At 35.9% G+C, this 26,334-nt stretch overlaps 1 protein-coding gene and 1 long non-coding RNA gene across 6 annotated transcripts in view; one reads left to right on the top strand and one right to left on the bottom strand.

The window, feature by feature from the left end:
* Positions 1-17,104, top strand: part of LOC143250922 (uncharacterized) — a 37,642-nt gene extending 20,538 nt beyond the window's left edge. The window contains exons 2-3 of the long non-coding RNA XR_013028434.1: positions 7,437-7,564; positions 16,648-17,104. This is a non-coding gene — a long non-coding RNA (uncharacterized LOC143250922). The remainder of the gene's footprint in view (positions 1-7,436; positions 7,565-16,647) is intronic.
* Positions 1-26,334, bottom strand: part of MESR6 (misexpression suppressor of ras 6) — a 426,053-nt gene that overhangs the window by 383,539 nt on the left and 16,180 nt on the right. For all 5 annotated transcript variants that reach the window (XM_076502108.1, XM_076502111.1, XM_076502110.1 and 2 more), the window contains exon 3: positions 19,914-20,063. In XM_076502108.1, the coding sequence (XP_076358223.1) occupies positions 19,914-20,063 (150 nt within the window). The remainder of the gene's footprint in view (positions 1-19,913; positions 20,064-26,334) is intronic.

The following is a 26,334-nucleotide window of genomic DNA, read 5'->3' as shown; positions in this document are numbered from 1 at the left end:
ACTCGAGGTACGACGATGCACCAATAGCATTATGTCATCGTAAACATCACTACATTAACTTCAGTTCGCTGAACACATAATTTTATAGCGTATTCAATAAGCTCTCCAGGCCCGGCATGACCAGGTGGTTAAGGTGCTTGACTCGTAATATGAGGGTCGCGGGTTCGAATCCACATCCCACCAAACACTGGGGCGTTATAATGTGACGGCCAATCCCACTATTCGTTGGTAGAAGAGCAGCCCAAGCGTTGACGGTGGGTGGTGATGACTAGCTGTCTTCCTTCTAGTCTTACACTACTTAATTAGGAAAGGCTGGTGCAAATAGCCCTCGTGTAGTTTTACGCGAAATTCAAAAACAAACGAATAATGAGCTATTGTGGAATCTTTTGGGGAGATTTAAACAAATAAATGGCATTTTATATATCACTCCACTTACCTTCTGTATTTGCATCTATTCTATTGCTCATTCATTTGATATCAACACCCCAAAAAATATTTTGTTGATAGTATATCATCACGTCTCATAAATCACTTACAAGTATTAAAGTTTATCAACTATAATAAAAATAATGGCTCAAAAAGAAAGTGAATTATGTGATCAATATTCTGGCCTAACAATAATCGTTAGTTTTCACATTTTGTCACGCTTCATCTGCATTTGTTTGCTATTCGTCTGGCCTAACAATACTCGTTAGTTTTCACATTTTGTCACGCCTCATCTGCATTTGTTTGCTATTCGTCTGGCCTAACAATACTCGTTAGTTTTCACATTTTGTCACGCCTCATCTGCATTTGTTTGCTATTCGTCTGGCCTAACAATACTCGTTAGTTTTCACATTTTGTCACGCCTCATCTGCATTTGTTTGCTATTCGTCTGGCCTAACAATACTCGTTAGTTTTCACATTTTGTCACGCCTCATCTGCATTTGTTTGCTATTCGTCAAACCAACTGGTTGGATGTGCGCATGTCACTCGTGCTTAAACATGTTTGTATAGATACGTATCGCATATCAGTATCTTATACCTTTAAGTCAAGTTAAAAGTTATCTAATACTTACGTATAATTATGGGCTCGTTTAATTTCAAAAAAGAAAGTTGCTAATTAGTTAAATTCGCGTTAAACATGTGCACTCTGTGTAATATATAAAGGTGGTTTTACTTGGGCAATTCTCTTTAAAATTTCTAACTTACTCGAAATTTTTCAACAGCAAAAAATATGATTTCTCTCCTAGGAAGTAACTATTATACAGCATTTTGAACTAAATACGGGATATTTGTAAGACGTACTTCGTATGGTTGTACGTGTAAGCGATTAACTAAACTTTTGCTCCGGTACGAATCAAACATAAACTTGCCAAGACATTGATTACGAAAACTGTTGTGAATGGATAAACAAAGTGCTTTGTAAAGATATGGGAGAGTCACGTTCTGAAATATCCTGTTCAAAACGACTGTTTCAAAATTTCGCCCGAAGCTACATAAGAGCTACCTTCTCAGAAGTGTCCCTAATTTTAAACTGATAGATTTTTTTTAATGTCCTTATAAACTAAACTTTCGAATCTGCCATTTTTAATTCGTAAAATGAATTTCAAATTCTATTTTGTATTTATGGTAAAACTACCAAATGTTGAACTGATGACCAAATGGAAGGCAGCTCGTCTCAACATCAACCACAGTGAGCTGTTGGACTACTCTTACTGCTCGAATTGTAGAATTGACTGTCATTCTTATAGCGCAACTAAAATACCAAAATACGGAGCATGTTTTTGCAGAAGGAGAATGAAAACCATGAACCAATGGATTTACAGTCTTGACAAGCTAACCCAGTGCCGAATCAAGACGATCTTAAGGCTTAGGCACCTTCTGTTCATAGGCCTACCAGCTGTATATATAAATCTAAAAGATAAATTATAGATATATATATCATAAATTCTGGTTCGAAATTTAGTAGGCCCTAAGCACTGTGCCTAATAAATAATGCGGCCATGAGCTAACCAACAGTTCAGGTGCGGCCTGGGGCCATTTCGTAAATGTGTTCACAGAGAAAAGAAATTGAATATCTTGTTAGTTAAATCGTTTTACCAGAATTGTACAAAATCAAACAACTGAAGGAAGTTTACATTTCGTAGAGGGAAATCTTACATCACACTACTGTGAGGGATTAACATAAATAATTGGGTCTTTAAGAGATTTTCTTTCAAAATTTTTAAACTTTAGTATGAAAGAGGAAAGCGATATAAAACACATTTAAGGCTAAAGTGGACGCAATCCATTCTTGCATTACTTATATTATGGATTAAGATATGTTTTATTTTGATAAGTTGATATAACACTTAATACCTCAAAAGGGGTATTTGTCAGGATATCACGTTTTTATTGTTTTTTTTTAACATCTGCTCTCTTAAACTGTCTTGAACATTAAAGACGTCCTGTTTATACAAAATTAATGATTGTTCTATCTTTGCTTTATTAACCTGCTATTTTGAAAAGGCCTACGTTACTTTGAGGCGTTGAATACGACTACATTATTTTCAAAACATCTGTATTATTCCGAAAATATTTATTTTTAAGAAATTCAATATTTTGCCCCGACATGGCCAGGTGGTTAAGGCACTCATAATCCGAGGGTCGCGGGCTCGAATCCCCGTGACACCAAACATGCTCGTCATTTCAGCCCAGGGGGTGTTATTATGTGACGGTCAATCCCACTATTCGTTGGTAAAAGAGTAGCCTAAGAGTTGGCGGTGAGTAGTGATAACTAGCTGCCTTCCCCTAGTCTTACACTGATAAATTAGGGACGGCTAATGCAGATGGCTCTCGTGTAGATTTGCGCGAAATTCAAAAAACAAACCAATCATATTATTTTTAAAAGTACGACTATATTATATTGGTTTTAATACAGTAAATCAGATTGTTATTTTTTATGAGAAGAAATGTTTTATATTTTTAGTTGGCTCTACAAGTGCAAAAGAAAAATAGGAAATTATGAGTAATATTTTATCAGTTAAGTTTGTAAAATAAAATTTTATTTTGGTTTCACACAGATAAGCGTTTCGTGTAAGAGTTATTACTTAGTACATTAAGTAATCTGACATTTAGTAATTATTTGGTTTTCATAACAACAGCTATAGAGTTAATAATTTTAAATAATATGACAAATTTTCTATATGTAAAAATAGCTCGTTTGGGTTGAGAAAATTTTTATGTAGAGGAGCGAACAACGTTTCGACCTTCTTTGGTCATCGTCAGGTTCACACAGAAAGAAAGAGGTAACTGACCGACAGCTGACTACATGTTTGGAGGCGGTTGTGTAACTAAGTGTAGGAATGTAGAGGGCGTGCTTAGGGTAGACATGTTTTTTTACATACATTTGAATTGCTTTGAATATATATATATATATATATAATTTACTTTAACTCAAGCGGATTGTGTGCTGTCTGTTTATTGTCCAAATTTATCTCTAACAAATCACAGGTACCAACTGTTGAAGAATATCAGCCCACTCATATACATATAAACCCTGATAGGTTATTATTTTTCATGATATTACTCTCAGACCTAAGAAAGATGAGGTTAATATTTTTTTTAATTCAATTACCTCAAATACACAATAAATTAAGAGATAAATACCATTAAAAGTAAACTAGAACTAACACAAATGTCAGTAAAATATTAACTATTTCCAAGGCCCATTTTCCGGATTATTGGATGACGTCAATTTTATTTAATGACAAAAATATCTGGTCCTTAAGGGACTTTCTTTACTGTTCAATTTTTAAAATACTCTGAATCGTTTTTGCTTTATAAGAAATTCAATGCAGTAAACAAAGATATTTTGTCTTATATAAAGAAAAGACCCCTCGTGGCACAGCGGTATGCCTGCGGCCTCACACTGCTACAGACGGATTTCGATACCCGTGGTAAGCAGAGCACAGATAGCCCATTGTGTAACTTTGTGCTTAATTCTAAATAAACAAAAGAAAAAAATAATTTGTAACAATAAATACTTCCAACATAAAAAATTAAGTTTCGTTTCTGAGTTTGCTTATCGATTAAATATTAGTTTAATACAAGTTTAAAACCTACAGAGTACAAATTGTTTGATGTATAATAATGAATTTCTCCAACAGTGAACTAATAATTTAAAGTCTACACGGTAAAAACTGTTTGTTGTGTAACAATGAATACTTATAACAAAAAAATATTGCTTCAGGACCTAACCACGTGCGTTCTACATGACACAAAAGGTTTCTAGATAACTGAAACTCTGCAAAAATATATGTTTGTTTAGTTGAGTTCTGAGCAAAACTACCTGAGGGCTGTCTGCTCTAGTCGTCCCCATGTTACAAATGATATGCTATAGAAAAAGCAGTTAACCAACTATAATTAAATAGTGGGATTATCCACCACATTACAACGCCACCAGGCTGAAAGGGGGAGCACGTGCGGTGATGAGATACAAATCCACGACTCGCAGATTGATATTCGAGGAAATTCAATGGTGTCCAGGGACACATAACTGATAAATTCCCACTTGCACCCAATATACACTGCAGTGCCCATTCCCTAAACTTGGCAATTTCTGATGCTTGTAAAGAAGTTCCTGTGCGAAATTGCATGGGAGAAATTTCTAGCATTGAAAACTTTCTCAATACAACCAAACGAAAGCACGTTTTGGCTCTTTCGGTGGAGAATAAAGCACCTGAATCGAAAAAAAAGTTTGAAAGGTATCTGCCTCACACGGTGGGTTGAGAGACATGACTCAGTAATTGTCTTTCCAGAATTAATCCATGCAGTTTGCAGATACCCTTGAGACCATATCAGGTTGGCAAGACAGGGATTCTGCCATGCAAGCCAATCAATTGTTGTGTTCTATAACACAGCCAGAATTCATCATCACTCTACTTACCATTGCTAAGTTGTTTTCCTGGACCGTCTGTTCAGTCACAAAACTCTCCTTACAAACTTCATATGGCTACAACCATCAGGGTCTATCACAGAACGGTCAGAACCTACAGCACAACAATGTGACCAAATTAAAGAGTTGGTCAATATATACAAGGCTGACATTGACAGCACTTCACAAGCTGCAGTAGGTGAACTTAGGGTTTGGTACAAATCACTTGCGAACAACAGATCAAAAAATGTCATAGATGCATATGCAATGTGCAATGCAAAAATGATCCCAGTCATTTCTAGACTGTTGAAAGTATTTGCCACGCTGCCTGTATCAACGTGCTCAGTGGAGCGTTCGTTTTCAACTCTCAGAAGACTCAAAACGTATTTGAGAAATACCACCACTGAAGATCGATTGAATAGCCTGGCCTCATTCTACATTCACCGTGATATTAAAGTTGAACCAGACTGTGTTGTAGATGTCCTGGCAAGAACGAACAGGCGTTTGAGCCTTTCATAGATATTCGATTGTATTTCTCTAGTTCTGACAAAACTTGCTGTATTAAAAAGAGTGTTCAATCAGAAATTTGCATTTGACCATTTGTTGTGTGTGAAATTATCTGCCATGCAATCACGGATCTTTATGAAACTTCACAGGGGGCAACTAAACTTGTCTAAGAAGTTTGGGTTCAGGGGCGTAGCCCATGGACATACAACAGACAGTGCTATTATATTTATATACAGGGTGACCCGTAAGTCTCTACCCATCCATATATCTTACACCCTTTTGCAAATTAATTGAAACAAATGGTCACTTTACAATATTTTCAGCATGGCGGCCGGTGTAGGCTCGCTGGACCCGCTGATTTCCTTTAATAGTCATTTTTTTCACACAGACGGCGTCATTAGCTGTGTTTTGCACTACGGTCGATCTATTTTTGGGATATATACCAAAATTTTAAAGAATATTACGTCATTCGAAATTGCGTCAGAAGGGTAAGGAGACCATTCAAAAAACAACTTCTTACCAACTCAGTGAAGAAAAAACGGTATCAATAGGGTCTGAAATTCAAGAACTGGACGCAAGAACAATGGAGGAAGGTGTTATTCAGTGACGAGACTCATTTCTTCGTACAGGGTCAAAGAAGTCTGCATCTTCGCAGATCTCCAGGTGAAAAACTTCGAGAATCTCACATCAATCAGTTCGTAAAACATCCCTTGAAGATGTTTTAGGGCTTTTTCAGCTACTATGGCGTCGGAGGCTTACATATCGTAGAAGGTATGACGCGAGGACCACAGAACATCGAAGTTTTGCAAAGAGTCGTCGTTCCAGAATTGAAAAAGAGATTTCCAGATTGATCTGGCTCCGTGCCACACATCGAAACTTGTGAAGAATTTTATGACTACAACGCGAATAAAGGTATTGGTCTGGCCTGGAAACTCTCCGGATTTAAATCCTATTGAAAATCTTTGGACGATTTGTAAAGACTTCGGGGCAAAAGGCTGTACTACGAAAGATAAACTAATTGAGGCCATAATTGGTGTGTGGTGCCGCGATACAAAACTTAGTAAAGATTGCAGTCAACTCGTGGACTCGATGCCAAATAGGATTAATGATCTTCTGAAAAATAAAGGCGGCCATATCATGTATTAATTTGTGAGTAATTTTTGGATTCTCAGAAATAAAACGCAAAAAATTGAAAAATTCGTAATTTTCCGTCTTGTTTCAATTAATTTGCACAAGGGTGTATATATCCAGTGTATCTGTGTGCTGTCCCTCATTCTCGTTGCATAATATTATATGATCACAATACGCTCTTCAAGTGTAAATGGGCTTACACCAGCCATATTTCTCCGAAAAAAAAATATATATATATAATACTTGCGTAATTGAATATAACATAATAACATATGGATGGGTAGGGACTTACGGGCCACCCTGGAGATGTAAATAGGTTTTAATTATTTTAATGAAAGTTTACCTTAAAACTTTGTTTTGGTGTATCTTTTTCACGCTCTTTAACTTCGCTAACTTAATTTTGGTAAGTATTAAGAAAAGATTAAAGATAATTTAAATAAATCCCATTTATTTCTATAATAACTGCATTAAGTTTTAAGTTCCAGAATCAGAGTGCGGGAGTTCATACATTTTTGTATTATTGGACATATCACGTGAAACCTAATTGGTGGCTATATAATGTAGAGGACATCAGGCTAGCAGCTGCCTTGCCATTCTATACAAAGACACATTTTTGTTACTTCTGTAACAAATCGCCAGTACTTCTGTATCTTCTGTAAAATAAACATAACAACGTGTAGACAAGAGTTTTATTGTTCAGGGCAATGACTGACTGATTGCACTGGAACTATTTCTACTATAAAAGACAGGATAAACACTCATGCAAAACACTGTTGTCACACCTTCAATTTGTAGTATTAGATTTTGCAAACATTAAACAGTTGATTTTTAGTTTATTAAACTTTCATTATAGTGAGGTCCATTTGTAATGAGTACATTAATATAAAAACTTGTTTTCCAGGAATACCTTGGGGTGTCTGCGACTTAAAGGAGATTCCGAGAGATAGAGAGAGCTGTCGTATTGAAAAACACAAGTTTGTGTACAGGTAACACAAGGCCTAACATGTGTTCATATGAAAGTAGCTCATGGTAAGTGTTAATATGGATACCCTGGCTCTTGCAGTGCATTCGCTTCCAAAAAATGTATTCTGTGTCGAATACCCGCATCTTCTCAAAGATTTTTATTGTGAAAAGACTTTACGTAGTTATTGCTTCCAAAACTTTCCTTAAAAGGTTTTACTGTGGGTACTTAAGTTTTTTTGAAAAGCTTTCCTTATGGATACTTGCAGAAATATTCATTATGCATCGTGGTTCCTAGAGAGTTTTATTGAGGCTAGGTAACTGTGAAACTCTTGACTTTTACTGGGAGTTTCTGTGCTTTAAGTGATACAACTTTCGATTAGTTCAAACAGTTGTACGAATTTGTATTTGTAGTCTTAAATGTTTTACCCTTAAAAACTGTACTTTAGATTGTGGTCACCTCACGGATATAGGTTCTAAAGAATGTTTTTTATAATTCTAAAGAACTCTAATTGTTATAAGTGAAAATTCTGAATTATAGCATTTAAAGAATTCTAAATGTTATTAAGGAATATCCTTCAGAAACGATTTTCTGGAGCGTTCTAAACAAACGTCTTGTGGAGGAATTGATCACATGAATATAAGTTGACAAACAAGGATATGTGTATATGACAAACAAGGATGTGTGTATATGATCAGTTGATTGACTAAGGAAGCATATTATACCAATATAAGCTGACAAACAAGTTATACACACAATAAAGGAATTTATTTTACGAAGACAGACCGATATTCTGCCGAAACATGTAGTATGTTCCCACAAAATATATCTATTTATTAAACTTTTAAGTCGTTGTTTGTCAACTTATTTTTACATTGCTATAATATGCTTTCTTACTCAAGAAACGGCTCACACTGACCAGATGGTTAAAGCGCTCGACCCGTAATCTGGGGTCCCGGGTTCGAATCCCCGTCCCATCAACCATGCTTATCATTTCAGCCATGGGAGCGTTAAAAATGATGGTTAATCCCATTATTCGTTGGTAAAAAGAGTAGCCCAAGATGGTGATAACTAGCTGTCTTCCCTCTTGTCTTACACTGATAAATTAGGGACGGCTAGCGCAGATAGCCCTCGTGTAGCTTCGTGCGAAATTAAAAATCAAACAAACAACCAAATACGTTCCAGTTAATATGACTGGTGATAATACACTGTTTGAAATATCGGAAATAAGTCGCTTGAAGATATTTCAAAAGGTGGTATATAGAGTTAAGAGTTACGGCAATGTAACTTTACCTCCGCGGTATAGCGTGGCACTGTTCCCCCCCCCCCATGATATTACAAGGGGTTGATTAGTGAAATCATAAAAAAAAATCCACGGGAAATTACTACATACTGTGGTGGGACAATCAAAATGCAATTGTTAAACAGTTGAAGAATCAGTTGTAAAATGAGGATTGTAAACACAGACTTCAGAACTGTCTAACTACTAAAGTTAAAGCTGTTTCACAAAGACAACTGCAAACCATTCGTCATATAAATAATAAGTTTCGGAAACACGAGGTAAGATCAATATATGTCAAGTTTCATACCTTTGTCCGTGTCTGTAGAAAGACACTCTTCATAATCTCGATCGCAGACAGCTTTACTGGAATTCTTTCCATGCAAACATATATTTTTATGGTAACATAATGTTATTACCAAATAAGGAGTTCGCACGCGAAAAAGGCTCATGGCACGCTTAAATATCACACGACTGTGCACGAGAAAACAATTTCTGGCTCGAAAACCAGAACTGAAATCCTTTACTGTTAAATAAACTAAAAGGTGATTTTTAATTTAAGTAATGTTTTAAGAATATCTTAAGAGAGAATAAAATCGTGTGCTGGTATTAAAGTTAATTATGTTTTGTGTTGCTTTGTATGCGATGCTTCAGCTAAACCTAGTTTCTTTTAAACACTACTTCGCCATCATAAGTTGAACTATCACAGTTAATTACCTGTCAAAGTATTTTAACGAAATCAGCCTCTTTTAAGACAAATAATTTAAGCACTCACAAACCGACAGGGTTTTTTTTTTTTTAACTTCATCAGAAAGCCAAAAGCGATTTCGTTTGGCGGGAACAAATGAATATGAAACGCACGCAACATTTTTAACATTTCAATACTATAGCGCAGGCCTAATTATTTAGTTGGTATGTACACTTAAATCTCCAATTATAGGTAGTGGTAATTAAAATCAAAACTTAAAACAATTTTTAAAAAGGTTGACAGCATCTGTTTGAACTCACAACTAGGCTAACTATTCACAATAAATAACAACTTATTCCAGTTCCGTTTAAAGATAATAATACCCGGATGATGTTTTCATTTCATTCTGTGAGACGTTTCGTAATCAGTTTTTCTTCTTATTAAAAAAAAAAATCCACGGTCTGATAAAAGTTCTTTTCAATCGCTAAAGGTAGATTGATTAATGTAATTAGTTTATTAAAAGAAAAAACAATCGTATTATTTATTATCTCCGAGAAAACTCGTTTTATTTCTTCAATACTGCAATATGTATTAATAATATCACGTGCCACCAGATGTAAATTAATTCTCAAATTTAACTGTATAACTCAGACGAATGAAAGGAGAATCACTGTTATGACACAACTTGTGAATACAAAACAACCGTACAGTAAAGGTGAAACTGTGGCGTAGACAGTAAAATCACCACTTTTTTGCAAGTAAAAATCGTCTGGTCATACCAGCTGACCACTCAAAATGAGCACGTGCAAAATAATTAATTTACAAATAATCTAAGTCGATACCGTTGATTACCAAGGTTCCAAGAGGTGGCGCTACAGATGATCCCGAAACGTCACATCCATATTTCCCGTCTTTCCAGGAGAACTTCTAGATTTTCGTGACCCGCTCGCGCATGCGTGCGTACGATACACGGATTTTTTAGCCTTTCATTGTATATAAAGTTCACATCACCTTTTTTTTTTTTTTATAACGTGGTTATAAAAACTCCAGAGTATACTTACTTCAGATATATAACAGTAGAGAGAAAAACATTAAAACTTTGCTACTTGTTGGTACACAAAGATTTATTGAATTTTTATCAAAAAAACATTTTAAAACTTTGCTACTTGTTGGTACACAAAGACTTATTGAATATTTATAAAAAAAACACATTTTAAAACTTTGCTACTTGTTGGTGCACAAAGACTTATTGAATATTTATAAAAAAAACACATTTTAAAACTTTGCTACTTGTTGGTGCACAAAGACTTATTGAATTTGTATCCAAAAACAGATAATTTTATTTATTTAATTTATTGTCAAGATATAATGCATTAGACAATCACCAACACATAAAACAAGACGGCCAGACCAAGGTTATGTTAAAATATATCATTACACAGCAGAACCAAGCAGTGTGGATCACGTGCTCGTGCACGTTCTTGGAGTCCCTGTATTCTTCCATATATATATATATATTTTCGAATCTCCTGGCTTTTCTACGTTCGCGGTTACCGTGTATACTACTACTATCTCCCGAGTTTTGAACGTTCCGTCAAAAAAGGTGACAAAAAAGCGCTTATTACACAATATAACTATCATCGAATCGAACCAATAAGCAACGATATACAGTTTCTAGAGAATTTCTTTGAGTACGAATTAATCAAACCTCGGGTTATCCCCGTTATTTAAATATTCCAGTTCAGTTACACGCCACCGATATCCAGTTTCTGCAGCGCTTTCTTTGAGTACAAATTAATCAAACCTCGGGTTATCCCCGTTATTTAAATATTCCAGTTCAGTTACACGTCACCGATATCCAGTTTCTGCAGCGCTTTCTTTGAGTACAAATTAATCAAACCTCGGGTTATCCCCGTTATTTAAATGATATTCCAGTTCAGTTACACGTCACCGAAATCAATATGTTGAAATGAAACAAATATTCAAATTTAAAATAATGAAGATAAAGCCGGTTGTACAAGTATTGTAAATCTCGTTAATCAAACAAGCTAAAAATTGTTTGTTCCCTTATAGTTTCTGTCTACGCTTAGGTTTGTTGGAGTTCTCTTGTCTTTGTTTGTTGTTAGGCACAAAGCTACATAATGGGCTATCTGTGCTCTGCCTACCACGAATATCAAGCTCGAATATGTAAGCTCGTAGACCTGCCGTTGTGCTACTAAGAGGCAAATGTGTTTGTGTTCTATAGCAAAGACATATCAGGCTATCTGCTGTATCCACCGAGGGGAAACGAGCCCCGATGATAGCTTTGTAAACCGGTAAATTTACCGCTATCCAACACGGGAACCTGCATTGGTGCTGACTTACGTTTTTGTAAATATTACAATAAAAATGTCACGTTTTAAAACTAGCCTACTAACACTGTTCAAAACTCAAAATATACAGAATTTTGTACATTATACATTTACGATACATATTAAGCTGTATCTCAGCAAACATACAAAATACGACATATATATATTCTAGGGAAAGAAAGAACGAACTCTTGAAGCTGAACAAAGGGAAACAACAACTCACGAGAATATGCGTGAAATTATACCCACACAGCGAGTACACCTGCTGGCAAAGAATATAAATAACGGGATCTATCACTCAGCATGAGGTCCATTTTTAAAACGATCTTAAAACTCTAGATGGACCAAGAAAGCTCTAATTAAGGCTGTTGGCGGTTCTGCAAAAGGGAAAAGAGGGAAAGGGGAAAAGAACAGTAAGTATGTTGCTTCATTACAACTTGACGCAACAGAACCTGTCCCTAATATGTATGTACTTAAAAACGGCTGGTATGGATAGAGAAAGCACTAGTAGAGAAGCGAACAACGTTTCGACCTTCTTCGGTCATCGTCAGGTTCACAAAGAAAGAAAAAAAGGGTTACTGACTGGTAGCTGACCACATCTTTAAAGGCGGTTGTGCAATTGAGTGTAGGATTGTAGAGGGCGTGCTTAGATGTGGAATTTATTTATTAATATAGGTATAAAGGTGTTTCTTTGTGTTGGTTTACTTTGGGCTTGAGTTGTTGTATAAGTAAGGCTTCTTTAATTTTGCGTTTGTTTGTTTGTTTAGCATTTAGGTGTTTTCTATGGTTATGTTGTGTTTATATTAACCTAAAACAAGACAAAATCATTAAAATTCTAAAAGCAGATAAGGAAACGCTATAGTAATAATGAACACGAATGAATACATCCAAAAAATGAAAAACATTCTATCAGACACAAATAAATTTAAACCAATACACACAAATCTAACAAAGACACATGAAACACAACTGAACAAATTAATACTACAAATGAAAAAAGCCAACACAGTTTCACAAACACTTTATTCCTACCTACGCAAGACCGACCACGCACACCGCAAATATACGGCACCCCCAAACCTTTCCCTAATATGGTTTATCCACGATTCTTAAGTATGGAACGCGAAAAACAAACAAACAAACCTACACTAATAAGTGTTTCAAAAATTTGCGGAAAGCTAGCTCTACAAGAGCTATCTGCGCATAGCCGTCCCTAATTTTGAACTAACAGACATGAGGGAGGACGTCACAACCACTTATCGATCACAAACTATTTAGCTACTCTAATCCGATCAAATAGAGCGCTTTGGCAATCAGTAATATACGTGCAACGACGATCTCGTAGCGCGGAGGGTGTTTTCGTGGTAACGTTTTGCGAATTATGAATCTTCAAATTCACTGTCTTTCGATGCTAACCACTAGACCACGTTCGGCCAAAATAAGTTTATGCTGTACATATTTCAACCAGCTCATTAGATAGGGGTCTCTGAAATCAAATATTTCTGGAAAATGTAAAACCATCTTGGAGTAATGTTTTTCATAATACATGCCTTTTATCCACATTATTCTTCATAAAATATTCCAGACAAAAAAAACTAATGTTTATTTTTAACCAAATGACATAAATTAAAATTCAGTGATTTACTAATCAATTTAACTCTAGAATAGGAATACTGCAAAATAAATACATTTGTTGTTTCTAGTTACGATTGATTTTATTTTATGAATATATTATTCAAACAAACTCGCAGTATTTCTTTCGCTCTCTTATAAAACGTTTTCATATTCTAATGAAACAACCAACACGTTTCTAATAAAGGAAATCTTAACAAAACTTTAAAATTACGAGGATGAACTTAATAAATACTATCGAAATCTATTTAATAAATTTCAGTTACACATGTAGTTGTAGTTTTACTTACGTTATATTTTCAAAATAATTAGTTATTTCTGAGTTGTTTTAAACACGGAATTGTACATGAGAAACGAGTCATCATCAGCGCTGCCATCTAGTGGTGAAACAGCTAATTAGACATGGTATTTCGATTTAAAATGAGGATTATTCTCACGCTTTTGCAGAATCAAGATTAATGTGAAGACAAACGTACAACATTTACTGATCTAATAACATTATTTTGTAAAGTAAATTACTCGTTATATGTTAGTTTTCAAATAATGACACGCAAGTAGTGCGCAAACTCATAACACGGGTTTTTTATCTAAATTTTATCATTCAATTAAAACGTTGTAGTCGCAGGCCTTATTTTCAATGTGCTTAGACTTTTATATTGTTGGTTCCCAAGAGTACTGATGACGTACATTAAGTGCATAGCTTAATATCTGGCATACAGCGATACAAAGCGAGGTTAGCTAGGATTAGATTTTGACGAGGTTGATTAATCGTCAGGTCAACCACATGTACAGTTACTGAACTGTACATCTGGTGTTTGTGTTTTCAACTAGAAGCTAATAAGATTCGAGTTCCCTCCCGTATATGCGTGAAAAGTTATGAAACAAGCTTCTGAGCAGCGTTATTTGTGCAGTTAGGCCTACAGTTACTCACTGTAGACCTCATACAAGTAGTAAATCTTATATTCTAAGAAAAAAACACCTTTATTATCATTAAGTGGACTAGACTCTGCATCCTTCTTTGTTTACTAAATAATCCAAAAAGAAACTGCCCAACAACAAAAACCATTACAACAGTATTACTCAAAAATATCATTTCATTGTTGATGGGGTAAAGCATATATATAACAGATTTAAAAATACCCAATTTCAATATTTCGAGTATCCTACACTTGGTTATTTCATTAAATTGTTCAACAACTTACGTGTTCTTCTTGATTTCTCCACGAAGAACTACAAGAGAGGCAACAAGGCATCACTGTCCACTGTAAACCCTTTGCCTACTCTCATCATAATAAGTGGTGAGATTTGACTAACACGGTTCTTTTCTTTCTACAGTAACAGAGCGTGAACAACGGAACCTCGATCCCACTGAGCCTCAAACAATGTAAATAAAATGGTTTGAAAAATAATATTTAACCCTAGCAACTACACCAGGGCTGTAATGACTCTCTTTGCTCAGCAAAGACGGTTCTTCCTGAAACCATCCAATCATTCAGATAACAACTGTGTTGAATTTCACCCATCCATTGACAACAAGACATTAATTAATAGCTTTGCAAACAGTAACTGTACATAAATATTCGATATTCTACCCCCGCGCGCAGATAACGACCGTGACGTCATTAAACATTCTAGTCAAGACTACGGTTCACACAACCATCCAAATGTGGACTGTAATATCATTGGACCAAACATCAAATTTCCAGATAAAACTTATAATGTCACTTAGTCAATCACACCATCACTATGACTTAACCATCTAGTTAAGACTGAACTCAACCGTTGTGTTATTTATACATCGAGATGAGAAATTTGATTTTAATCAAACACCACCATTTTAAGAAATAAACATCTAGAATGTCAACACGCAACGTGTATAAATCTGTACTGCCCTTACAGTAAAAACAACAACAACAAAAACTTCTAAATAATTTTGAAAACTATGTTGCTGATTACCACTAAATGATCGATGACTCTTGTTTTCGGTACATTTATTTGAACTCAAAGCCAAATTTTTCTTTAAATCGGAAATGGGATTAAATGGATATTTTTTTTTTACCAATTTTGAAGACTGTATGAACATAATACATTTGAAAGTTTGGTTTGGTTTTGAATTTCGCACAAATCTACACGAGAGCTAGCTGCGCTAGCCGTCCCTAATTTAACAGTGAAAGACTAGAGGGAAGGCAGCTAGTCATCACCACCCACCGTCAAGTCTTGGGCTACTCTTTTACCGACGAATAGTGGGATTTATCATCACGTTATAACACCTCCACGGCTGAAAGGGAGAGCATGTTTGGTGCGACGAGGATTCGAACCCGCGACCCTTCTTCGAGTGCCTTCCTCACCTGGCCATGCCGGGCCACATTTGAAGGTGTAATCAGTTTCGTTTTTTCACGGTCGTGGTCATTTTACAAGTCTGAAAAATGAATACGGTGTAATGTGGTTGACTTGGTTTGAATTATACGCAGAGCTACACGAGGATTATCTACACCAACCGTCCATAATTTAACAGTGAAAGACTAGAGGGAAGGCAGCTAGTCATCATCATTCATTAGGTTACTATTTCACCAACGTATAGTGAAATTAACCGAAACATTATGAAGCCCACACGGCTGAAACGCTATGCGTGTGTAAGTGTTTTGTTATTGCAAAGCCACATCGGACTGTCTATTGTGTCCACAGAGGGTAACAGAACCACCGATTTTAGTGTTTTAAGTCCAAATACCTGACGCTGTCACACGATCTGAAAAGGACGAGCATGTTTGGTGGGAGGGGGGTTTGAACCTGCAGATTGCGAGTCGGATCTGGTCATACTAAACTATTGTGTTTAAACGGGAATTAAACAAAACCACAATCAGTATTATACATGAGTAATAATTTCGTTTTTTAGAAGTTGGAACGACACCGTTTATTTTGATTTAACGAAGCTTTCCGGGTGAGTAAAAGGAAAAGAAAACATTATTTATTGGTGCAAAATATCATTAATTCATCTTCATTAGCTAGCAAGACGATCACGTGATAGTTTTTTTTTGTAATTTAAAAGTTAATGTTTTCACTCACTATGAAAATACATATTAGTGGTAGAAAGTACAGCTTTTCGCTGGTATACACAAAAACCTGTTGTTTTTTACGGTTTCCAAGTTTCAGCTTCATGTAGGCCTTACCGTTGAATTTTTTTTTCTGTTTTGTTTCTTCCAGGCTCTATAATTATGCTGGGCTTGTCCAACACACATAAAAATCAAACATCAGTCGCCATGTGCTTTGTGCAAAGCATGATGGGTACAGTAGAAGAACTGATCTTAGTCTCAAAGTACGAAGAGAAACGTTTAGTCGAGTTTTACGCTCAACGGAGTAAAGGTAAGCCGAACCTTTCAACAAGGAGAACTGAAAACCGCTTCTCAGGGCACCTGACCTCTCCAAGAGTTATTACAAGCTAACCACAATTCTGAAGTCGTCCATTGCAGGCTTCTCGACAGTTACGGCCATATTTCAACGACGACCCACGTAATAAACTACTCCACGTTCGTCTTGACGACTCTTATGGGCCATTAAAACGGTGACCTCTACGACTGGTCACCTGCCTTAAAATTAAGAGTGTATGTATTCATTTTTTAACGCCCTCTTTTGGAAAATAAATCTTTCAAAGTATGTTGGTTGAAACAACAAATTCAAGAGAGTCTGTTGCATTCCAAATAACACTACCTGTAGAATGTAGATTTTAAGTCCTTCAAAATACCACTTTAATGTAATATTACTATTCTTAACAGTCTTCATCTCCATATTAATCAACAAAAGTAATAGAACATGAAAGTTTACGTTTACTGAAAAAAAAAAAACTATTCACTAAACTAAAAGAAATAATGATAGTAATACTGGGATATTAATGATTACGGTAATCATGAAGTAATTTGTAATACGAGTCAGTAAAAGGCTAAAAGTCACATGACCTACTGAAAGCCCTTTAAATTTTATAGGAAAGTCACGATTTTAATGAACCCTAATAACAGACCACACGTTCACCAATAGCTCAGGCTAACACAAAACAAACACTGCATAAAACTGGTAAAAAACAACTGATTCTGTGTTGAAAAATGAACAGCGATGCCCCCCATATACACTCAATGAAAACATTTAATACATTAAAGTTCATATGAGGAAAAGTTCCAATGCCAGTACGTAAAAATATTGCTGAAAAGTGTATAGGATAATATGATCGAGAAAACAATAAAAATACGTATATATGAAACAATTTGAGAGCACAAACGTTGTTAATATTTAACAGCCTGCGAGTGGAAATAAAGCGACGTTAAACATTCATTGCATGTTATTACGCGAATGTGGTTTTGACGAATTGCAAAGAGCAAATACGTCGATTCCGTATTAATAATGAAACACGTATTCGTTTTATACCAGTGGTTTCTATAAATAATGCCACGCCTCAGAAAACTGACTGATGTCACTCACCTCATGAAAATGGTCACTGAGTGACTCCGTTCCAACTGATATAATGTATAACTGCCATCTGATGCAAGGTTATATAATAACTTACCCACACTTTGTTAACCGTGATGAAGTGAACCCTAGACTTTAGCACTGTTCAGAAACTTAACGCCGGCTCATCCAGGGAGAGGCATAATATACGAAAGGTAGATTAAAGGATATTTATTTATGGTTTAAATATCTGAATATTGGGTGTGACATTGCGAATTATTAAAATAATAACAATTTCAGTACACCGAGAAACATGACACCGACAATGAGAAAATATCTAAATGTTTTTGCATGGTGTTCCAGGGCTCAGCTAAAACACTGTTTTATTTTCCATAATTTCCTGACACACTCTGTATTAACTTTTATCTACATATCTCCATGATCAGTGTAATGTATATGGAACCTATTTTGTAATTTCATGAAAAACAATAGATACATGTAATGTTCTATCTCTGTGAAATGGATATTTGTAGTAAAATATACTTTTTTACATTATACCTGGTCCTCGTACGAAGTGTGACTGTTGTGGTCAGCATTTTGAATAAAGAACTACATGTATATATCTCATCCTATTGTAACTAACTTTAATACAAGTAACGGAAGCGACTGGAACTTTAAACCTAAACAATACCTTGGGCATACGTTAGCTAAACGACTGAACATTCGGGTATAGGTGTGTCTATTTTGAAGTACTAGCCAGAAGGAAGGCAACCATTCAGCAGCACCCACCGCCAATAAAACTTTGTCCATTCATGGAAGGTGCCGCGTGTTCCCCAGACTCTTCTATACCTGTGCTAACTACAGCACCAGGCCTAGCCTGAAGAAAATGGTAGATTTTAAAATGTTTATCTTAACCAAACCCTCATACTGTTCATGACATTTACTCTTCAAAATTCCGCAAAATAAGAAGGATTTTCGTTGAGTCCAGATTACTCAAACTGTTCTTTTCTTGCTCTGCTTTGTTTCAACTTAACACAAACTTTAATATGTTATTTCAACAAATTCCCCCCATTGCTATAAACACCAAGAACATATTAGTTTTTTTCTCTCTGGTTTGGTTTTTAAAAATTCCTATAAATGTGCCTGTTGTCATACATATCAAGTCATTCATGCCAACATTTCGCGTAGTGAATACACTAAATTACCTATGTCATGAGGTTATTACGTTACATTGGTTGAACAAAAAACATGTCTACATATATCGCATAAAGACATTAATTTTAAGATATCGTGTTTCACTAGTTGTAACCACGTGTTGAGAGAGTCCTGCAATAAAACGGGTATGCTGTATTTTTGAAGTGGGGGTAATAAACATTTCAGTTTAATGTAACAATTAATCAAAGGTTATAAAAGCTCTGTGTAAAAAGAAAACAAGAATGTTCTTAACAATGAATTATGAACAAAAAAAACTCCTGTATAAATAGAATAAATTATAGATTTACAGAAATTGTGTGCATTCTCTTTAAAAACTCTGAAGTTACAGTAAAATGTTGAACTTGATATCACGAACTCTTTATTATGTAGGAAACACAAAGTTACATAATCCTATTTCCTCTCACTGCTACCGAAAAGCGAGAAGTTTAAGTACAAACTTCCGATATGCTGCGCTTGGAACATGTAATAAATGAAATATCGTTACTACAAGTAAAACACATCACTAGTGTTGGATCACCAATATTATCCCTCAACTGTGTTTCTAAACAAAAAACGAAAATTGCGCGTTTTAGATCTTGTCTTATCTTATCTTGTCCCACTGTTTGAAACAAACACCTTCACTTATCACTTTTCTTCTGTCTTCACCCCTAAGAATAAAGTTAAAATAAACTCACCCAACTTGCTCTGTTTCACTCTGCTATCCTACCAAGAAGTAATACATATCACCATATAACCGAAACCAAAACTAAACTCGCCGTTTTTCTCGTGTTATTTTGTGCCATCCTATATTTAGAAGTGATGAATCGATATGAACTCACCGTACTTGTCCTGTCCTTTTGTGCCGTCCTATTTGAAAGTGATGAATGCCATCCTCCACCTGACGGGACCACGACGGCTTTACCCAGTAGATATTCCGGAAATGACCAGCTAAGGCCGCAGGCAGCAACCAATTTTCTATGTTTACAGAGCTGAGAGAGTAAAAAGATTCAGTAAGCAATTCACTAGTAAATAAATGTAAATGTTTTAATAAACAAGAGAGGGGGGTCGGAATAAGTTCACTAGTAAATAAATGTAAATGTTTTAATAAACAAGAGAGAGGGGGTCGGAATAAGTTCACTAGTAAATAAATGTAAATGTTTTAATAAACAAGAGAGAGGGGGTCGGAATAAGTTCACTAGTAAATAAATGTAAATGTTTTAATAAACAAGAGAGAGGGGGGTCGGAATAAGTTCACTAGTAAATAAATGTAAATGTTTTAATAAACAAGAGAGAGGGGTCGGAATAAGTTCACTAGTAAATAAATGTAAATGTTTTAATAAACAAGAGAGGGGGGTCGGAATAAGTTCACTAGTAAATAAATGTAAATGTTTTAATAAACAAGAGAGAGGGGTCGGAATAAGTTGTTGTTAATTACAATTTTAGTAGGAAAACTAATAATAAAATAATTAAATATACATAGCGAAAAATAGAACGAAAATAATGACGTGGGCAGAAAATCGCTCTTTGAGAACACCAGCTTTAAGACCATTCAAACAAACCAGTTGTTTGGGGAAAGTCGTAAAAGAAATAATAAAATCCAACCGATATAATAAACAATTATAGGTTACAGTACTGAAGACAAAACATTTCTTCACTCTTGGAATAAAAACATACAAGTTATTATTAAAATCCAATAATAAGTTTTTCAAACATATTAACAACTGACTAAAAACATGTTAATCAAGTCAAAAACCGATAATTATGAACAGCGAAAGAAATGTGAACACTGTAACAAGGAAATGTGAAGGATTTGTTTTGAATTTTCACGTCAAGCTATACGAGCCGTCCCTAATTTAGCAGTGTAAGGCTAGAGGGAAAGCAGCTAGTCATCACCACCCACCGCCAATTCTTGGGCTACTCTTTCACCAGCGGATAGAGGGGTTGACCGTAACATTATAACGCTCCCATAGCTAAAAGGGCGAACACGTTCGGTGAAGTGGATTCGAACCCGTTAACTGTAAAATGCGAGTGGAGCACCATAGCGATCAGGCCATACCAGGTAAAGATAGGAACTTCAAACATAAATAGTTGTATCATACATTCGTTCATTTGACTCTTAAAACATCCATTTTTACCTATAGTAAAAGTAAAATTTTTACTTCATTAGAATAATATGACTTCTTACTTAAATCATGTTAAGTTAATGTATATACTTAGGATGGTTTGTGTTTTTAACTAAAGAAATTTAATGAGAAAATATCAAATCAGTTTGGAATATATATATTGATCTTTATTTATTAAAGGGAGATACCAATAGGAAATGTTGTTACAGGACAGCATCAAGTTTTTGCTCACCATCTCAGCTGACATGTAAAAATTTTCGAAGTTTCAGTATTTTTTTTTTGGTTTTGTTTTGAATTTCGCGCAAAGCTACAAAAGGGCTATCTGCGCTAGTCGTCCCTAATTTAACAGTGTAATACTAGAGGGAAGACAGCAGGTCATCTCCACCCACCGCCAACTCTTGGGCTATTCTTTTACCAGTGAATAGTGCGATTGACCGTCAAATTACAATGCCCCTACGGCTGACAGGGCGAACATGTTTGGTGAGACAGGAATTCGAATCCGAGACCCTCAGCTTGCGAGTCGAGCGCCCTAATAAGGAAAGAAAGACATAAGGTAATTTAATTTATCACGGTACTGTTGCATAATAATCACCAAAAACCGTCTCCCAGAATCAGACTTACTCCACGGTAAATAGCTGACACTGAAGGTTCCACATTCTGCCAGGTTTTATGCGTAGGGATTATTTACATTATGTGTCTGTGACTTGTTGGCGATAAATTCGAACAATTAACCCACAGTACACAATTTACTTGTTTTAAAATTATGTATTCAAAGTAAGTAAATGTTACACTATTAGATATCACAGTTGTTTCTAAATCTCTAAATAACCCATTTTTTCTTGTCAAAAGTCCACACAAGTTTGTTCAGTTACTTCAGAACCCAACTGACAAAATACTATTTTTTACTCTGTTTCTTTCTATATAATCTGCGATAAGTTAAATTATTTTATCTTGTGGGTTAAAACAAGTTGTATTCGGGGCTTTAAATAATTGTCTCTTTTTTTTTTTTTGTCAAAATCGACACATTAACTTTAGAATATCCCTTGACAGGACAAATTATTCTCCTTTGACTATGTTAAACTGTGAAACTCACTTCAGACATTGACCATTATGGCTAAACTAACAATCACGCAGTATAACTTTTACTAACTTTATGCTTTCTGACGTAACTTATTTTACGCTCACTTGGTCGCCTATCTATATCCATCGTCCAATTGAGGCCAAGAACTTTCTACAAACTACGAGACGAAATGATGTAACAATAGTCACTTTCGGCAACAATAAAAAATACAGAAGGTTCGAGCCTATGACGTCAAATTACAACAACTGAACTACACACACAATGTATGACTTACCGAGTTACATTATGAAACATGTCATAACTAATACTTTAAAAAAACTAGCTTTTAACAATCTTGTTATGAAAACTAAATAACCATTAAAGTAGCTCAATAATAACTCTTAAACTGAACCGATCTGTATATCCAAGAGTCCATTTCACTGTTCTAAAGCAATTTTTCCATTGGGTTAAAACTGGATATAAGAAAACATTTTTCTCAAGTGGAGAGGAAGAGGGAAGAGCACAATGCACGCACAATGCGAACATGGCGGATGGAAGCATTGTATTTTTGGATGCAGCAATACCCATCATGGTATACATGGAATATCGTTAGATGTGTTTGATTATGCTGAAGATTGATTGTTATATTATAATGCCTCCACGGCTGAAAGGGCACGCATGTTTGGTATTATAAGAATTGAATCCGAAGCCCTCAGATTACAAGTCGAGCGCCCTAACCACCTGACCATGCAGAGGGAAGATTAGGGTGGTGGCTATGGAACTCGACAACCATTTTAACAAAATATTCACTCTCAGTTATTCTACATTTATTTTATTGGTCACGTTGATCAGGGTGCTAGACTAAAATAAAGAAATAAGAGTAGAAATATTTACCTCAGGAAATCTGTGAAAATCATATTTAACATTCCATAAAGACAATTATAGTATACTGAAAAAAGTTTACTTTAGTAACAGAATACACTAACAACTAATTTGTGTGTTTGTGTTTTTCTTATAGTAAACCATATCGGGCTATCTTATGTGTCCAGCGAGGGAATCGAACCCTTGATTTTAGCTTTGTAAATCCGTAGACTTACCGCTGTCCTAGCGAGGGACATTTATCAGAGTATCATTACAAACACTTTAAAATGTCTGTAAAACACAATGTATTTTTTAACAATATTACTGTCTATCACCTCGCATGTATTTATATTTTTATGCCCTCCAGTAACGCTGCAATGTCTCTGCACACTTACAACACTGGAAACCGAGTTTCGATACCCGTGGTAAGCAGATCACAGACAGCCATTGTGTAGCTTTGTGCTTAATTACAAATAAAGAATTTTTTTTTTTTTATAATTGTTTACTAACTCTTGGCGAGCCGAATGTGGCCTGCAGGCCGTCAGTTGAAGAGCCCTGATCTACACTGGTAAACATACGACGAACAACGAAAATCTTCACACTAAAAACGAATGTTGCACATTTGTATTTATGAGGAAAGTGCTTCACTGTTTTTTACTTACCAGTATAAAGCAAAATTACTTGTAAAACTTTTTACATGAATAGTGCACCTTAACAAACCAGTTTTTAAGAAGTTTTTTGGTTGGTTGCTTTGGTGTTTTATGGCGCAAAGCAACTAGGCTATCTGCGCCAAACAACCGGCAAAAAGTAAAAATTATTAAAATTCATAACAGGAAATTAAGATAAAACAAAACAAAGTTTAATTTCTGAATTAAAAACGTAAATAACATTAAAGTCGTTATTTACATCTAGTTTACAGCGGTAAGAGAAAAACTACAGTAATACAAGTTGTAAAGGACTGTAATTATCAAACTCGCCAGGATGACTAACAGGTACGTTCAAACAGCAGCGTTAGTCACCTGAAGTTGGCCTTTCCAGTCCTGGTTTCGAATTATTTGACGTTAAGGCCATTTTCTAATTTCATTTCGAACTAGATCTACTTTGATTCTTAAAAGGGATCACATTAAAAAAGATATAATTTATAAATTAAAAACTTAAATAACATTAAAAAGATTAATGGTTCTTTAAAAAAACTAAAAACGTTTCCAAGGTGGACAGTGTCACCAACGCCAATAACACTGTCTAACGTTATGGATAAACCTTGGGACAAAACATGTATAAATTGGTGCCTTCGTTGACAGTCGTAATGACAGCAAGACAGTAAAATGTGGCTTACTGTGGCCTGAGTGTCACACAAACTACACAGTGGTGCATCAGTCCCAGATAAAAGAAAACAATGAGTTAAAAAACTGTGATCAATGTGTAGTCTAGTTAGAACAACTTCCTCTTTCCGATCCTTAGGGAAGCAAGACGACCAAAGTCCAAAAAACGGTTTTATTTGGAAAGCTTGTTTTTACGTAGCACACTCCAAGTCGACTACTAACTGGCACAGAGCGGAGCCTTGAATACAGGACCATAGCAGTGATAGTGCCAGAGCAGACAGATTTAGCTGCGGTGTCGGCGAGCCCGTTCCAGCGAATACCAACGTGGTCTGATACCCAGAAAAACTGGATAGAAGTAGATGTTAAAGAGAAATAGGTCAGTCGGTTTTGAATATCAGCGAGAACAGGGTGCAAACTAACGTGAAGCGATTCAACGGCCAGTAGAGAACTAAGCGAGTCAGTATAAATAGTGCAATTTGAGTACTGCTTACCTTCTATGTGATTCAGGGCAAGAGAAATGACATACAGTTCAGCAGTGAACACAGAAGCTATAGAGGGGATTCTGCATGCAACCACTGAACCACAACAAACCATGGCAGAGCCCACACAGTCACCTGATTTCGAACCATTTGTATAAGTAGGAATGGAAGGATGGTTCAAAAGATGTTCAGCAAATAACAGACAGTATTTCCAATTGGGAGTGTCTGCTTTTCTCATATGACTAAAAGATAGGTCACATCTGGGGACCGTAAGAAGTCATAGTGCGATGGGCTGACCAGTGGATACAACAATATTATCCAAAGACAGACTAAATTCATCCAACTACACCTGGATACGAAGGCCAAAAGAAGCAATGGCCGATCGTCTGTTCTGAGAAAGCATGGCCCACCGAGGAAGAAAAACATATCCCAGGTGGGATGCTTTGATAAGAATCAAAGTTTCGAAGCACATCGTAAAGACAGTTGCAAACGGCGGAGGTGCAAAAAAGGTTCATGAGACTGTGTGAATAAGCTCTGAACTGGGAAAGTGCAGAAAGTCCTGATGCAACCTGAAGTCCTTGATGATGAATGGGGTCCATCTTCAAGGCCAAGGTCCTGGCAGAGCCATAGACCAGTGACCTATAGTCCAGTTTTGATTGAATAAGAACACGATATATCTTTAGCGTAGAACATCGATCTGCTCCCCAAGTGCTGGAAGAGAGAAAACAGGTAATGTTCAGTGCTCTTGTACATTTCACTCGTAACTGTTTGATGTTGGTATAAAGGTCAGCTTACAGTCAAAGATAAGCCCCAAAGACTCTGTCTAAGGAACAACAGGTAGCACAACTTCACCAACACGGAGTTCAGGATCAGGTTAATACCCCATTGACGGCAAAGGTGCATGCAAGCGTTTTTAGTGAAAGAGAAGTTAAAACCATTTGTTGTGGTCCAATTCAGTAAATGATTGAGGGCATTCTGTAGCTGCCGCTCAATATACTTCATGTTCGAAGACTGACATGAGATGTGAAAATCGTCGACACAAAGCCTGTTTGCAACAGTAAGAGAGAGTTGTTTAATGATGGCAATAATCTTTACACTGAAAAGTGTAACACTCAAAACACAGCCCTGAGAAACCCCAAGTTCATTTAGAAAAGAATGGGAAAGTGTCGAACCCACACGGACTTGGAATCGACTATCCATTAAATTTTTTTCAATAACAATGGGCAAATGACCATGTAACCATTATAAATGGAGGTCTCGCAAAATGCCGTACTTCTATGTTGTATCATAAGCCTTCTCAATCTCAAAGAATACTGATACAAGATGTTGTCGTTTGAGAAAGGCTTCTCTGATTGACGTTTCAAGTCGAATCATGTGGTCCATGGTGGAGCACTGTCGTCGGAACCCACACTGGA

The sequence above is a fragment of the Tachypleus tridentatus genome, chromosome 5, assembly GCF_004210375.1.
Source record: "Tachypleus tridentatus isolate NWPU-2018 chromosome 5, ASM421037v1, whole genome shotgun sequence".
Classification (NCBI taxonomy): domain Eukaryota; kingdom Metazoa; phylum Arthropoda; class Merostomata; order Xiphosura; family Limulidae; genus Tachypleus; species Tachypleus tridentatus.
This window is presented reverse-complemented; position numbering and strand designations above follow the sequence as displayed.